The 17,789-nt window shown below is 36.7% G+C and overlaps 1 protein-coding gene across 5 annotated transcripts in view; it reads right to left on the bottom strand.

Annotated features, from left to right (window-relative positions):
* Pkhd1 (PKHD1 ciliary IPT domain containing fibrocystin/polyductin) overlaps positions 1-17,789 on the bottom strand; it is a 420,823-nt gene that overhangs the window by 69,415 nt on the left and 333,619 nt on the right. The window contains exon 61 of one of the 5 annotated variants that reach the window (XM_046458598.2): positions 5,984-6,165. The exons of the other annotated variants lie outside the window; for them this stretch is intronic. Coding sequence (XP_046314554.1) covers positions 6,146-6,165 — 20 coding nt within the window. The 3' untranslated portion in view covers positions 5,984-6,145. Of the gene's footprint in view, positions 1-5,983; positions 6,166-17,789 lie in introns of those variants that run through there. 5 annotated transcript variants of the gene reach the window in all.

The raw sequence follows: 17,789 nt of genomic DNA, 5'->3' as shown, positions 1-17,789 counted from the left end.
ATGAGGCATGGTGTGTATCTGTGTGGGTGGGTGGGTGGTGTTTTTCAGATAACAGTGATCAATTACATGAGAATTTATTCATTCTAAGGATAGGCCTATAATATATTACCTGGAACTATTTCCAAGAGAATTTAGCATTGGTTTGATCAATTCCAGGTACTCATTCATTGAGAACATAAATAAAATATCATAAAATATCAACGGTATTTTAAGTCTGATTTCATAGAAAATGATGGAATTATCAGATGTTTCTGAGAAGTTAGAACAAATTAGAAATGAAGTAAAATATGTAAATTTTAGTAACTGAATAAAAACCGTCACTTCCAAGATTCTAGAAAAAGTAGTTCCAGAATGCAGACAGAAGAAAAACATCAAAAATGTAGATGAATAGAGAGAGCTCTCGAATGTCATCAATGGTGAAGACTCAATTCCCCTTTTTGCCTGAGAAGTGTCACCACATTCCATCTCTGCTCTGCTTTCTTTTCTCTGAAAACTCACTCTTGTTCAGATTTCTAGCTTTCCAGCTCCATATAGGGCCATACCAGGGTTCTTCTGCTGTAATTCCTTGGGATGGATGGCTTACTGCCCCTAAAGCCTGTCTGCAGCTACCCAGTAGCAAGCAAGAGACTGTAAAAAACTGGATTTGTCCCCATCTCAGGATCCCAATCCACTGCACCCATTCCTCATCTATGTCACTCAAAGGGGAAATCTGATATGAATAGCTCATTTGAGATACACTAAGGAAGGGATAGTAGGCCAGCATCCTTCTATCCCTGTGCACTTAGCATTGCTACCTGTGGTAAAATGCAGCCCATTACCTGAAAACCCTGTGAAATTTTCAAGAAATTGAGAACCTCATGCTTATACAAAAGGCTGAGTCAGTTTCTGGGAGTTAAGCAAGTAACTCAAGAATTCAACTGCTAACAAGCTTCTTCAGAAATGAAGCAGCCTGAACATAATCAGTTCACCCTAATTGATTGCATATAGTTTTATTACATAACTGATGGTTTTAAACTTCCAGCCAATTAGTTTGTCAAACAGAGGTTAAATTCTTGACTGGTTTACTCAAGCTAAATTTAGGCAAGATTTACAACACAACTTGCCTCATCCAGGCAGCCGAAAATGCATGTTCTCTTAAACAAGTGAGATTAGTATGGACTTCCCTGTAACCAAAAGGAAAAAACGTTTCATTAAGACACTAGTCTTAAATACCCAAGACTTTAACTCTCTGTTATATTTCACACAATGAAATTTCCTTTGCTATATAGTTAACTAAATTTTTTTATAGTTAGTATTACTGGTAATGCTGTATTTTAAATTATTAAACTAGAATTAAGCAAAAATTAGCTTATTTGTCCTGAGATATTAATCCAAAGAAATCTCACAAGCTGAATTCACTGCCTGTCAGTCAGTCATAGATTTCACCAACTTCTTTTTTCATTTTGTTCATTTGTTTGTTTTTGTGGTGCTGGGGATTGAATTTAGGGTCTTGCACATGCTTGGCAAGTACTCTACCACTGAGCGACAGATACCCTAGACCAGATTTCACCAACTTCTAATGCTAGGCAGAGATTTAAATCTTTCTGAAATTTTCACCATTTATTTCTGGATATGTTTCTTATAGTCCAACCAAGTCATTTAAAATGATCCTCATTTTAAATACTTTTGTTTATATTACTTTTTGAAGATTCCACTAATATAAATTCTAGTGGGATACGGTACAGTCTTTTCCTAAGACTACTCAGCTAAAGAAATATACAAACTTGCCAGTTTTCACTAAGGATCTATAATGATTCCATCCCTTGCTAAGAAAAATGAGACATATAAGAAGGGTTAGACCAGCCATGCATGGGGTTGCCACCTGTGATCCCAGGCATGTGTGGGCTGAGACAGAAGGGTTGTAGATTCAAAGTCAGCTTGGACAATTTAGAGGGAGATAGTTTCAAAATGAAATAAAATGGACTGAGGATGTGGCTCAGGCGCAGAGTGCTTGCCTAGCACAGGCAAGATACTGAGTTCAATCCGTAGGACCAAAAAGAAACAAATAAACAAAAAACGGAAGGATCAGACATAGATACAAGTGTGACATAAAATTTATGATTTTAAAATCTAGGCTAGTGTTAAAATATTGCATTAGGGAAATTTTTTGAAACTAATTAGTTCTTCAAATTAATAGGAATTCATCTGAGTATTTCATAGAGTAAGAATCAAACAAAATTTTCCTCTAAGTGACCAGATGGTATTTTAGGTTTTGTGGGTCAAGAGGCAAAACTAATAATAATATATACACATACATGTATAATAAGAAAAGAAAAAAACAAATTTCCACCATTTGTTGTTTATGGAATTCAAAACTTATATCAGATTTATCATATTTCAATGTAATTAGCAGAACTGTTCTACATTTTTCATATAAAACTCAATAAAAAATAAAGAATTCAAATGTACCACATTTTCTCTGGGACTCAAAACTAGCAAAAATCCATCTTTCTTTCTTTTTTTTTTTTTCTTTGCTTGTACTTGACTTCAACTAATTGGCATTGAATTTTCCTTAAATCTGTCCTGGATAAAGAAGGCACCAAGACAAATAGCTCCCTGCACTCAAATTGCTAAAATCCCAAAGAAGAAAGAAAGACAAAGCACAATAATTGCATGTAATATGTGATATGATTAATGTATATACATGGTGCTCCATAAACATTTGTATAAAGTGCTATTGTTCATAGATGGAGGTCTTCTGTAAACACTGTTGAAGGTTTTTCTTCAGATATCTAATTCTTCCCTGGTTCTTAGAATACTTAATTGATTAAGAATGGCTGCATTGCTACTGCATGACTGTTCTGATCCATTTTCATTATACAGATGTATAGCACTGGGAATCCCAGGGTACTCCAGGTGATTTTGACTAAATCAGAAGGAACAATGAGGACATAGTTAAGATATATTTTATGTTTCTACTACAACTATCACAATACAGTTTCTTTTCTCCTAACAATTAAGATTCTGAGGGCCCCAGTTAAAGCAGGACTTTCTCCTAGTAATTTCAAGAATTAAAACCATACCTTTTTACATAAATTTAAAAAGAAACCAAACTCTCAGTTTCCTCCCTCCAAAGCTGCTCTGTGGTGAACTATGACCTAAAATAGAGCAGCATGTCTGACTGATGAACTACAAAGAAACTTGGACCCATTTTTCTTCAGATATGAATCAGATAATAACTTCAGCATCTCCCTGTTCCATACCAAAAGGATGCGGATGTCTACCCTTTTTGTGTTAGTTTCTGGAAACCTCAGATGACAATAAACACACATACAAAGTCAAGATGCTCTGCAGTTTCTGAGGCAATGCAGGCTGTTCACATCACTTCAGTAATGACCTTCATTTGAACCTGATATGTTCTCAAAGGATTGTTTGTCACACTGTCACGCCAGCCATGCCAACACTGGAGGGAAGCAGTAATCAGAGAGAAAGGCCACATCCAAATTAGTGACTGCTGATTTGGAAGACTGAGTCAAGAGTGGAGTGTTGAGGACAAGGCAATCTGAAACAACCAGAATGGAGATGTTGGATAGATAATTGATATTTCGGCCTGAGGCTGGGAGTGGGAGTCAGGGTAGAGTAGAGAGTTGAGAGTCCTCAGCAAAGATCTGGGAGTCAAAGGCCAGGGCATTGATGTGATTCAGAGAGGAAAGAGGAGAAAGAAAAGATATTAACGACAAGAACTTAGAGAACATTAACATTGAAGATAACAGTGTAAGAGGATTCAGGTGGAGAATATGAGAAAGAAGGAATGGCTGGGACAATTTTGGCTCCCAACTTTCTCTTTTAAAAGAGAAATATGATCAGGTCAAAGGAACATTTGGAGATTCATGTGCTTAGTACTTGATATAAGAATTGAGAAAACTCCATTGTCCATAGCAAAGGACATGAGGGCTGCTGATGGACATGTCCCCAGCTCAGGCCACTTTTCAGTTATCCTGGTAGTGATGGGAAGAAGCAACAGGGGAGTGCACTGCCTTAGAAATTAAAGGAAGGTAGAATTTTAAGAAGAAGGGGGTGGATTCAGTGTCAAATTCCCTGAAGTTCACATAAATAAGGGCAAAATAATCTAGTCGATTTGGCAGTAGCTAATATTTCACAGTGCAATATCATAAAAAAAAAAAAAATGGGGAAGGGACCACAGTGCAGTGGTAAGAGACCGGGAAGTAAGGAAGTCTACGAAGGCAGATTGCTCTTTGAAAATTTTGCCTATGAAGAGATGAAGGATATGACACTAGCCCCAAGGGATGTCGGGTCAAAGACTCACAAAAATAGTTTTGAGACACAAGTAGAAACCCTGTCTTGGAGCAACTCCTCAGAACCCGATGTGATACACCTGCAAAGCCAGCAGCACAAATGGAAGGCTGCCCTTCTCTAGGAAATGTCTCTCCCATAGGGTCCCATTTCCATCTAAAAGTCCACTCATTTAGTTGGGCCTTAAAGGCTTTTTACTGGCAGCAGTTTTCTATTAAAGTGCAAATATCCAAGTAACAACTGGAAATGAGGCCAGGACTGATGCTTGAAGAAGAAACAGAAAGTGAGAAGGCAAATGCAAAAAAAAAAAAAAAAAATTTTTTTTTTTTTTTTTTTTTTTTACCTGATTCATGGTTTTTCCTGAGCTGGCCCTGAATTCAATCATTACTGATAATTAAAAAATGATGTGTGTAGATATGGTCAGAAAATAAGAGTTCTGATTAGTTACTGGCTTTGACTAGCTGAAGTTATCATTTATGCCTTATACACAGAGGGGCATCATACACAGAGTATCAATTTCTAAGAATAAAAAATTCAACTTAAATTTAATACCAACATGGATCAAAATTAAATCTATTAAGGTGATACAGGAGGCAGTTACAAATGTTAAATGCCCCAGGGCTAAACTTATGGGAATCAATTGTAATTTCCCCCTACAATTTACAATAACAGAAGGAAGGAAGTGGGAAAATCTAAGTCTCACAGTGATTCCTAGGTGACTTTCCTCTCTGGAAATTTCTTCATCAATTGAAACAAACCCCTGATGCCTGTGTTTGTAGTGTTTGCTACTATCTCATCTCAATTCTTTTTCTTGTCCTCATAGGTCTACATAGAGTGGAGGCAGATCAGTCACATTTTATAGATACCCCATAGATATGTGCCTCTTTGTGCATGTGAACAACTAGAAGTAATGCTTCAATCTGTCTGAGAGATACTGCACCTTTGATAAGGTGCTTTTCATTTCTACTTAAAGTTGAACATACTTTCCCATTCCTGTAAAGGACAACTTTACAGACACCACTTCTAATTCTTACCTCCACTTCAGAATCAGTCCATAGTAGGACACTGGTATCATAAATAGTAAGTAAGGGAGAGAAAAAGGACAAATGAGACAAAGAGAAGGTGGAAGAGGAGCCAATAGACACAAGAAAAAAAAATTCTATTTACTTAATCACTGACGGTTTGTGTCTCACTTCCTTGTCTGTCCACTCCTTCCTTTTTCCCGTAGTCCAATCCCAGGTAAAACTCTTTATTATGAAACGTCTAAGAAAGTGTGATTCTTCTCTAAAATATGAATGAAGTTTACTTCAATGCTTTGGATAGCCAAGGACGAACAATTTGTTTTATATGTGTATGTTATTCTGCCTTTGTCTAAAATAGCATTTGAGCCCAGACCCTAACTTTTGGGTTTGAACAATGATGGAGATGCTATAAGTTGAACCTTTAAAATTATTACAAAGTACTAGAGAATTCATGTAGTAATGAAGCATCATAAAGAATGGAAAATATAGTATTTTAACACATAGATTCCAACTTTTATTTTCATGGCAATTACTAAAACATGTTAAATTAAAAGAATTGTTGAATATATAGGTATCTATTGTCAAAATGCATATTTCCAATATCAATAATAAGTAACAATCGTCACTGTGATACTCTGATTAGTTTTTTTGACATTAAGAGAAAGAGGATGATTGTCCCATCAAAAAGTTTGAAACTCACCCTAATGAAGAATGTTGAAACTGAAAATGACATTTGAAAAAAAAAAAAAAACAACGACCCACATTTTGCTCATTCTTTCTTCTTTCTTTTGCCTCATTTAAGATGTTTCTATTTCTATTTAAGATCTCTTCTAGTCCAAAGGATAACAGTCTGCAAAAGAGAACAAGGAATCTCCAGTATAATGCAGTCATGCCAGGAAGCAATCCTTAGTGAGCAGAGCACAGGCTGGATAGCAACCCTGGTCGCCCTCCTCAGCAGACTTGTATGTACTCTGAGTCCCACATCCTCCCAATTTCTCAAGCAATCTTGCTCTTTATGTCTACTTACATGTCCTTGTGAGCTTTAAAGTATATCCAAGATCTCCCCAGTCTTAACAAATATTTTCCCCCTTCCCATTAACCCCAGCTACTATCCTGTCTCCCTTAATTCCAAACATTCTGTACTTGCTAGACTTCCTAACAAAAGGCTTTACTTTCAGCATATCTGCATACTCCTATTCCCCAACCCATTCCTGTTTGACTTCCAGTCTTAAGATCTCTCTGAACCTGCTTATATCAAGATCACCAGTGAGGTCTGTTACTGGATCCAGTGATCTCTTTGGTGATCAAAGCTTACTGTGTTTCCCTAGTTGCAGTCCTTGACACTATTATCTAACCCACCTTGAAATGTTTTCAGTTCAGGAATTTAGTGACCTTACAATTGCCCTGAATTCCTCCTTCACATCTATATACTCCTTGTGAATATGCATTGTAAGATCCTCCTTGCCTAGCCATTGCTTCAGCATGAGGCAGGGATTCTTCTCATTCTATAGACAATTTCCTTCTGTCTCTTGGTCTTGGCTGCCATCCATTGAAGGATTCTCAAATCCTCTATTTCTCATGTAAACTATGTACACAGCTGTATATCTGACTCCTTCTACATTGCTTGAATGTACAGCATATTCAATGTAAAACTGAATTCTTCTCCAAACCTGTTCTCTTCCGCACACGGCACCACCAACCACTCACTATTAAAGGAGCAACGTGGGAGATGTCCTTGCATCTCTGTCTTTGTGATCCCCTAAATCCAATCAGTCACAAGGCCAGCCAATTTCACTCCAGAAAAATCCCATTTGAATCTGTGTATTTCTCATATTATCATTCCAATCTGTGCTGCCTCATTTTCTCCTGCTTCCTTACCTTCTGGATTTTCTGTGTCCTCTCTTGCCCCCATCCAAGTTACTTTAACTGGAAATTCAGAACATAATTTTTAAACTGTAGAAATGATCATAATATCTCTTCATGTAAAATTCTCTGTGAAATCATCACCACTCTTAAGATGAAGTCAAAATGCTTAACATGGATTATTAGATATTCTGAGAACGTATTATTCCTATCCCAATATTATGTGCTATTCTCCAGGCAGATTGAATTTCATATACAGCCCTTCAAGCCCCAAACAGTAGCCTTTAAAAACTAAAATATTTACTATTTGACACATTCTAGAAAAGTTTCCTAACCCTGCTTTAGATATAAGTAAGCTTAGTTTCCTCCACTATGTGTCCCTTGATGTTCTTGAATTTCCCAGTTATCACATCCATGCTTTATATTACAATTAGCTTCTTTTAACGTCTCTTTCACACTGGATTCTAAACCCTCTAGAGTTACCATATCCATATCCATCGTTATCATACTGTATCCCAAGTGTGTAGTACGTGGTAATCTCAGCAAACATTTTTTTTTAATTAGCCAAAATGAAAATGAAAATAAATAACGTCTTTCACATTGCTGGGGTTCACATATAGATCCTGAGAGCACTTCCATGGGTATAAGACTAGGGCTATTATTTATCTTAATTTTTTCAAAACGATAATTACTTATGCACGTTGTCCCAGCCAAATAATTAATAGTTCCTTCTTTCCCTCTCAAAAGTATCCTACTTTGGAGCAAGTTAAGAAACTTAGAAAATGTTATAGGCCCAGCTGTCTGAAAGAAGGGATTTCCTAGACCATTGATGTAGAGACGGTAGTGACCTTTGTATAAAAATGGCAGAACTCTTCTGCTGGGAAAAGAATCATCATAACAAGTAGTGTTCAGAATCCAGAAAACTTATCAATAAAATACTGCATTTATGAAACATAAAAACTAAAATACATTTTGTTTACTGACCTGGAAATGAGCTTATTATTTTTAACATGGTCGTTATGTGAAAACACATGGAAAATAACCAAATTCTTGGAAATCAATCTATCATGAGTTTGGAATAGTCAGTATATTTTACAATTAATGAATATCTTTTTGGTAAGTTCTTTTTTTGTGTGTGCCATGCACAGTCATGCCAAATGGAGAATCGGCTGTTCTGACTAATCAGTGTTTGGGAATGATGAGTCATTTGAGGATACAGAATTTAGGAACTGAAATCACATCTGACTCAATGCCCTTCTTTTGTGAATACAGATGTGGAAGACCAGGGAAGTAAATGTTGCTACGGTGTGTAAAGCTCCTTCAGCAATATTAAATACACAATAATCAAATATCATATTTATATTTTATTTCTTTTTAAAATGATTTAGAAATCATTTTGAATTTTTATGCTTCAGCTCATCATACTGAAATCTATTTTCCACTTTAGGCATACGTGAATCTTCCCTATCCAATAGAAAATATTTTAAAATTTCCCGTTCATTTCTTTTCTAAATGTCTTGCCATCACTGGTCTGAGGTCTAGTCCAAACTCATCAAATACACATCTAATATTATCAATAACAATGTTAGAACTGACCATGTATGATGTATAGACAGACACTAACCTTATGTAACTCTTCTCCTCATTACAAACAATCAGATGAAGGAAGTGCCACCAATTCAGAAATTTTAAAATGAAAAAACTAGTAGTGCTAGGGGCAAACAAGTTGAGCAGGAATGCATAGCTGAAAAGTGATACAGATGGGGCTTATGTCCGACCTTTCCAAGTTGACTAAGAATTATAATACCCATTTCCTTTGGAGGTTGCACTAGCCACTCCCTGTATGCTACTTCAGCTTCTCTCAGTCCCATCTCTTACTCCAGTTTGCTGTGGCTCCCAGTTCCATGAAGAGAAGGTTAACTGTGCCTTGCCTTCTGCCCAGGGGGCCTTTCTGATGCTACTGCATTAGGTGAACCACTTAGTGTTCATACATGTGTAACCAAGATATTTTTGGCCAATCACAGACATCAATCTCTGTCTTCTCCCTTTGCCCATGAACAGTTTTTAAATACCTTTTGTAAGGGTCTTCAAAAAACCTCACAAGGTCAGTGCTTCCTGTAGGCATCCTGAGTTGCTTCCTCCACTTTGTTTTACTACTGCTGTCCCTCATTCCTATTCCCTGGGACCTCTTCCCAAATCAATAACCTATGTGCATGGCTTGGTCTTGGGCCCTGCTTTTGGTGGCATCCAGGATAAGAAGAAGCCATTTCCTCCACCATCTGAAATCATCTTGTCTCTATCCCTCAGCTTTATAGAACTATATTCAATAGCTAACAAACTTTATCTGAAGAGGAAATCCCCTGTCTCGGATGGACCTGACTTCTTCATTTCCTGTGAATAGCAGAGCTATCTGCATCTGTAGGGTCTCAGGACCATGTTGAGAATATTTGTCTACCTCTGCTGGAAGCCCTTCTGATTAGTCAGGCTCCTTGAGTTGGAAACATAAGGATTTATAATGAAAAAGAATCACAGTAAAAACAGAAAGAATGAAAAGAAAACAAACCAATAAAGAACCTATCCTATCATAACATTGGAGGTTCTGGTATTTGCTGGCTTTGGAGGGAGTTCAAAATAAATGAAAGAAATGTGTATTTTATTAAATGCTAATATTTAGAAGATGGGGGGAGAAAGATAAATGCTTCCAATCATATTTGCAAATATGAGGCATCTTCTGTGCCCTCCAAAATAGTTACATGTTTTCCTCACATTTGAGTAACCTACTCAGATTTGGAAGTAATGCCTGGGACAAATAAGAAAAATGTACTCAGAGTAGTGAAGCTGCACGTGCATCTCACCAACAGAGATGGGCACCACACTGTGCTCTCAGCCTAGACCATAATACAATAATGAGCTCTCTCTAGCCAAGTTGCAGCTGCCCACCGACTTCCTCCACAGGAAGAGCCTATTGCTTCTGATCCCACATAGACGAGCCTATAATAAACTCTATCCTTCCTTGAAACATCTGCTATTGTTAACATGATCTCTATTTGTCTTGAAGTATAAATAGTCCCCAAATTTCAAGAGTTCAGAATACACTGAACCGTAACAGCATAGCTTCTTCCTTTTCTTTTTGGTAGGAGCCTTATTCCTCTCTTGGGTTTTGAAATTCATTTCAAGAACAACAATGAAATAAAATGGAGAGGAAGATTTGAGAGAGTCAGGAGTACTCGAGGGGGTCAGAAATGAACAGTTCTCCTTGGTTTTATTTTTAGTGTATTTGCCGTAATTCACATCGACCATGAATTTGAGCCATTTTCTGAATACTCTTCTCCCCACTGAAGTTAAGAATTTATCAAGATTAAGTCAAGAGGAGAAACCCATTTATTGTTACTTATTCCTTATTTAGTACTCCATGTGGTTTACAGTGTTTGAATATATTAAATTTTTAATTTTGCTTGAGCAAAACACTTCTTATTCTTTATAATTCACATACTTCTTTTCAAGAAGAGAAAACTAGGTGATCATCAGCCTTTTCTGCCCATATAGTTGGTCTTTTGGCAAAGACCAAAGCACTGAGGTCTGACAGATCAGGCCTTGCACTAGGTAAACTGGCTTTGCTTCTCTGAATCTCAATGTACTCCTCAAAATGATGGATAAAATGCATATTAATTTTATAGTACTGTTAAAGTAATGAATGAAATAGTACATGTGAAGTATTTGATAAATACTAATAGTAGAGGATAGTCACTTTTTAGAGGTGTGACTGAAATTTCTAGCCTGACTGAGACAGTCTATGGTCCTCATATCTGAACTCAGATGTACAGGAATAAATCCCACATGAATATTCAGCTGAGGGGTTAAAACAGATAAAAGACTTAGAAGAAAGCCTAGCAGGGGGTTAAGTTTATAGCTCAGTGACAGAGGACTTTCCTCTCATGCAGAAGCTCTGAGTTCAATTCCCAGCCCTGCCAACAACCCCCAAATACTAGCAGTTTGCAAACACTTTACAAATGTTAGCTATTTATCATTACATTAATAATGCACAATTAATTATCCTTATTATTTCCATCAGTTTATTGAATGAGCCAGACTCAGCAGGTGCAAGGGAGGAGATTTAGTATTTCTAAACAATTATCATTTAAACTCATGCTGTCTTATGATTTTTCTCAGATCCTGGGATTAGACTCTAGGAAGAGGATACAATTTTTTTGATTACTTTCAAATATGAAAAATCTCAAACCAATCTAGTATCATCTCAGATCCTTTCAAAAACCTCTTACTTTCCTCTGCCTGAGATCGTCTCAGTGACAGGGACAGGAGGGAATTTGGGTTGACTTTTCACCATTTTCCTTTATTCCTCCTCCTCCACTTACTTTGAGGACTCTGGTTCTCTAGGTTTGAGCTTGGAGCCTGGAGTTGAGAGAAGGGAGTGCAATACAGTGTGAAAAAGATCATCCTTGACTAAAAATGTTGGTAATACATTTGCCTGGATGGACCCTTTATGGAATCAGAAACTTCTGTTGGTTCAACAAAGATTTAACCTTGGAATCTGCACTTATCCACCAGGCATGGGAAGTGCCTGTTCCAATTGGCCATTTTAAGACTTCTCTGGTAGCCTTTTGTGTGATGTCTATAACTCACTTAACGCGACCTCATCCTCTTGGGTGGGTGCCTGTCAACATGATCCATAATGCACTTCTCTAACAGGCCCATATCTGGTCTAGTTGGCCAGGTGTCTTTTTGCTCAGCAAGCTGGACATGGAGCTTTCTTCAGCATAAGTTGCTTCAACCAATCTCTTAGTTGTAGAGTTTTCTGAGTATTAGACAACAATCTCTATCTATAAATTTCTGCTAGTGATGCCTTGAAGACCAAGTTATTTAGTGTGAAATATGAGGGCAAGCACTATGTTCCACCTGCTGTGAGAAGAGATGGAGAATGCATAACACAATGAAACTGTCTACAAATGATCTTCCCCACAGTCTTCTCTCATGGCAATGAATTCTCACCCCCTCCTGTGTACTGGAGATACAGGATGGGCCAGATAAACAGAGATCACACTAGGTTTCAGCCACTTCCTTTACAAGCCCCAAAGAGATGATCTTACTGTGCATTGTCCAACATAGTAGCCACTTACTACATGTAGCTATGTAGATTTAAATTTTAATTATTGAAAATAATATAAAGCAAAAAATGAAGTTCCCCAGTTTCATTAGTGATGTTATAAGTGCTCAGTTCCTACATGTGGCTGTCAGTTACCATGTTAGACAGCACAGACAGAAATTTTTCATCATTGCAGAACATTGCATAGAGAGGGCAAACACTCCAAAATCTTCCCTTGAAGGCAAATGTTTTCTAGACTGTTATTTTGTCATTAGACCTTAGAGTCTCTGCTAAGTTATAATAGATGAGGAAGATTCACATTTACCAGTTTGTTACATAATCAGTAAGCAGATTTTTAACATCTGGATTCTGGATAAGGATATGTCAAAGCACATGAATATAAGACCATTTTTAAATGCTTATATCATACATAAAGTGGAAATGATTAATTAAAATTCTATGATTGAATCTCAAGTCTAAAAAAAACCCACTCCACTACAGTAAACATTTCCATCATTCCTAATTACAGGATGGAACACAGAATATCATTCACCAAAGCTATATATCCTCTAGGTTTTATAGTTTTATAATCCATGTAAATTGTCTTTTATTTTTCTAAAAGCAACCCTGAAGAGCAGGCAGAACCATTATTAGCATGCCTGCCCATGGCACGAATGGGGAAATGAGCTCAAAGAACATAAATGACTTGCCAAAGGTGACTGGGAGAGTCAAGAATGCTAAAGCTCCTTCCACCTCACTGCGCTTCTTCCTGAAAGACAGGAAGAACCTGGGAAAGAAATTCTTACTAACACAGAAAAAGCCGGAATTCAGACTGAGCTGCTCTCAAAGATCATCACGATTTTCATTTATCAATTATGTATCTTCTCCCAGATGCCTAGAATGCTCAGAATTAAAATTAAAGGCTAAATTTTATTAACAGGATGCTGAGAAACACCTGGTTTGATGAAGGACACAAAAGAAATACACTGGAGGATTTCCATTTCCTTCAGCAAAATTGGGAGCTATGTTTTGGTTTTGTTGAGAACAATCCCACTTTGCCTGTCGAGGATATCTTGTTATTTATTCAACAATAGCAATCCAGTCAGTGCCAGCTCTAGGAGGACATGGAGAGAAATGTGTCACCTAATAGAGTCACTTGACCTCAGATCATGCTGCTGATAGGGTACATGCCTACCTACAGTAGATGCTGGTTCATTCGTTCTCTCTCTCTCTCTCTCTCTCTCTCTCTCTCTCTCTCTCTCTCTCTCTCTCCTCTTGTAACCATGCCTAACGAAAAATCAGAAGAAATATAAGGGAATGAGAGATGCCAAATTCCACAGGGATAGGGAAAAGAATCCAATTAGAAGCAGAAAGTCCAAAAGTGGCTTCAATTGTCTTTATAAGCTTTGAAAAGTTATACTTCTAGAGGTAGATGGTGGGTATGCACATGTTCATTATGCTTGTCTTTATAGCACAAAGGTGGAATTCTTTAAAATCAAATAAGTTTTTAAAAATAAGAGAGCAAAGTTACTAAAGCTGCTTTTGCTGGAATGCAGATTATTTTTATAGGTACTTTGGTCTTAAGTTATTTGTTGAAAAACAAATATATATATATGGCCAACAGAAGACTAAAACAATGTTCTCTGAATAAGGCTTTGCCCAGATATGCTAACAAAAGAGAGGTATGAGATTGAAATGGTTTTCTTTTAACGTAGCTTGACCACATCCTTCCTATGAGTCACTGCCACACTCTTGACCTAGATGGAGGAGCTGAGAAGAGAGATCAAATTATCTGTGTTTGCCAATGGCATGATCCTATATTTAGAAGACCCAGAAAAATTCTACCTGAACACTTTGAGAACTCATAAATGAACTCAATAAAGTAGTAGAATACAAAATAAACACCCATAAATCAATCATGTTCCTACACTCCAATGATGAATCAGCTGAAAGAGAAATTAGGAAAACTATACCATTCATCATAGCCTCAAAAAAGAAAAAAAGAAAAACTTGGGAATCCATCTAACCAACCAAAGAGGTGAATGTAAGATCTCTACAATTAAAACTATAGAACACTAAAGAAAGAAATTAATGAAAACTTAACAAGTGCAAAGATCTCCCATGTTCTTGGAAAGACAGAATTAATGTTGTCAAAATGGCCAGTCTACCAAAAGCACTATACAGATTCAATGCAATTTCCACAAAATTCCAACAACATTCTTCATAGAAATAGAAAAGGCAGTCATGAAATTCATTGGAAAAAAAAGAGATCCAGAATAGCCACAGAAATCCTTAGCAAGAAAGCAAAGCAAGACACATCACAATGTCACACTCCAAATTATACTACAGAGCTATTGTAACAAAAATAGCATGGCATTGGAACCAAAACAGGCATAAAGATGAATGGAATAGAATAGAAGACACAGAGACAAAACCAAATAAATACAGTTATCTCATACTAGACAAAGGTAGCAAAATTATACATTTGAGAAAAAAATGGCCTTTTTAAGCAGTGGTGCTGGAAAAACTGGAAATCCATGTATAGCAAAGTGGAATTTAACTCCTATCTCACATCCTGCACAAAATTCAACTCAAAGTGGATCAAAGACCTAGAAATTAGAACAGAAACCCTGCACCTGCCAGAAGAAAATATAGGTCCAACACTCCTAACAGGTTGACTCAGGAACTGTCTTCCTTACAAAAGTCCTAAAGCACAAGAAGTTAAATCAGGAATCAATAAAATGGGATGGCATCAAATTATAAAGCTTCTTCCCAGCAAAGGAAACAATCAAGAGTGTGAAGACAGAGCCTACAGCATGGGAGAATATCTTTGCCACCTGCTCCAAAGATAGGGCATTAATATTCAGGATATACAAAGAACTCAAAAAACTTAACACCCAAAAAACAAACTACCCAATCAATAAATGGGCAAAGGCATTAAACAGATACTTCTCAAAGACAGACAGAAAGAAAGAAAGAAAGAAAGAAAGAAAGAAAGAAAGAAAGAAAGAAAGAAAGAAAGAAAGAAAGAAAGAGTCAACAAATATATTTAAAAATGTTAAATATCTCTAGCAATTAGAGAAATGCAAATAAAACTACACTGAGATTTCATCTGTCTCCAAACAGAATGACAATTATCAAGAATGCAAGTAAAAATAAATGTTGGTGAGGACTTGGAGAAAAGGGTACACCCAATACACAAAGAGGGAATGAAGGGAAGAGAGACGGGATGGGATATGGAAAGACAGTAAATGAATCTAATATTACTTTCCTATGTACATATATAAATATACCACAGTGAATCTCACCATTGTGCACATTCATAAGAAACTAATTTAAAAAAATAACTATGGGTAAATGAAAGAAAGATCAATAGAGAAAAGGGAACAGGGGATTGGGGAGGAAGGGGAATGAGAGGTACTAGGGATTGAATTAAAACATGATGAATTCCATGCTTTTATAATTATGTCAAAATGGATTCTACTGTCATGTATAACTAAAATGAAACAATAAAAATACCCATCACCAACTTCAGAAAGAATCATGTAAATATGTTCAAATGTACAAAAAATAATACAATAATTTGAGTTTATTCAGAGGTAGAAGTTCAAGGTAGAAGAGCCTATTCTCACATTAACTTAAGAAAAGCAGCACACTTTAGCTATTGCGAATTGTGCTGCTATAAACATTGATGTAGCTGTGTCCCTGTAGTATGCTGTTTTTAAGTCATTTGGGTATAGACTGAGAAGAGGGATAGGTGGGTCAAATGATGGTTCCATTCCCAATTTTCCAAGAAATATCCATACTGCTTTCCATATTGGCTGCACCAATTTGCAGTCCCACCAGCAGTGTATGAGTGTGCCTTTTTCCCTACATGCTTTCCAATACTTATTGTTGTTTGTATGCATAATAGCTGTCATTCTCACTGGAGTGAGATAAAATCTTAGAGTGGTTTTGATTTGCATTTCTCTAATTGCTAGAGATGATAAACATTTTTTCATGTATTTGTTGATTGATTATATGTCATCTTCTGAGAAGTGTCTCTTCAAGTCCTTGGCCCATTTATTGATTGGGTTATTTATTTATTTATTTATTTATTTATTTATTTATGGTGTTTAGCTTTTTGAGTTCTTTATAGACTCTAGAGATTAGTGCTCTATCTGATGTGTGAGGGGTAAAGATTTGCTCCCAAGATGTAGGCTCTCTATTCACCTCACAGATTGTTTCTTTTGCTGAGAATAAACTTTTTAGTTTGAGTTCATCCCATTTATTGATTCTTGATTTTAATTCTTGAGCCACAGGAGTCTTATTAAGGAAGTTGGGGCCTAATCCCACATGATGGAGATTAGGGCCTACTTTTGCTTCTATTAGATGCAGGGTCTTAGGTTGTATTCCTAAGTCATTGATCCATTTTGAGTTGAGTTTTGTGTATGGTGAGAGACAAGGGTTTAATTTCATTTTGTTGCATATGGATTTCCAGTTTTCCCAGCACCATTTGTTGAAGAGGCTATTTTTTCCAGTGAATGTTCTTGGCACCTTTGTCTAATATAAGATAACTGTAATTTTGTGGGTTAGTCTCTGTGTCCTCTATTCAATACCATTGGTCTACTAGTCTGTTTTGGTGCCAATACCATGCTGTTTTTGTTATTATTGTATTATATTTTTGTTTTATAGTATAGTTTAAGTCCTGGTATAGTGATGTCACCTGCTTCACTCTTCCTGCTAAGGATTGATTTAGCTATTCTGGGTCTCTTATTTTTCCAAATGGATTTCATGATTGCTTTTTCTATTTCTATGAGGAATGTCATTGGAATTTTGATCAGAATTGCATTAAATCTGCATAGTGCTTCATCAATGTTTATAATAGCACAATTCACAATAGCTAAACTGTGGAACCAAACTAGATGCCCTTCAATAGATGAATGGATTAAAAAGTGTGGCATATATACACAATGGAATATTACTCAGCAATAAAAGAGAATAAAATCATGGCATTTGCAGGTAAATGGATGGAGTTAGAGAAGATAATGCTAAGTAAAGTTAGCCAATCCCAAAAAACCAAATGCCAAACGTTTTCTTAGATATAAGGAGGCTGGATTCATAGTGGGATAAGGAGGGGCAGCATGGGAGGAATAGATAAACTCTACATAGGGCGGAGGGGTGGTAGGGGAAGGGAGGGGGCATGGGGTAATTAATGATGGTGGAATGTGATGGTCATTATTATCCAAAATACAGGTCTGAAGACACAATTGGTGTGAATATACTGTGTAAACAACCAGAGAAATTGTGCTCTATAGTGTAATAAGAATTGTAATGTATTCCATTGTCATATATAAATAAAAAGAAAAGAAAAGAAAAGCAGCACAAAGCTCCTGCTCAGCTGGGTATGGAGTATTGAGTGGGGCTGACTGTGAAGCTGCTGCCTGGCTGCTCTGCATGTCTTCTCTTCCTCCCTTTCCTGGTTATGGATCCTGACCTCTCCCACAGAGATCTAGAACTGAAATCTTGTC

The sequence above is a fragment of the Marmota monax genome, unplaced genomic scaffold (genome assembly GCF_021218885.2).
Source record: "Marmota monax isolate L192 unplaced genomic scaffold, Marmota_monax_Labrador192_F-V1.1 WCK01_AAM20220418_F8-fsc00191, whole genome shotgun sequence".
Taxonomy (NCBI): Eukaryota; Metazoa; Chordata; class Mammalia; order Rodentia; family Sciuridae; genus Marmota; species Marmota monax.
Note: the sequence above shows the minus strand (reverse complement) of the source record. Positions and strands in the feature narration are given on the sequence as shown.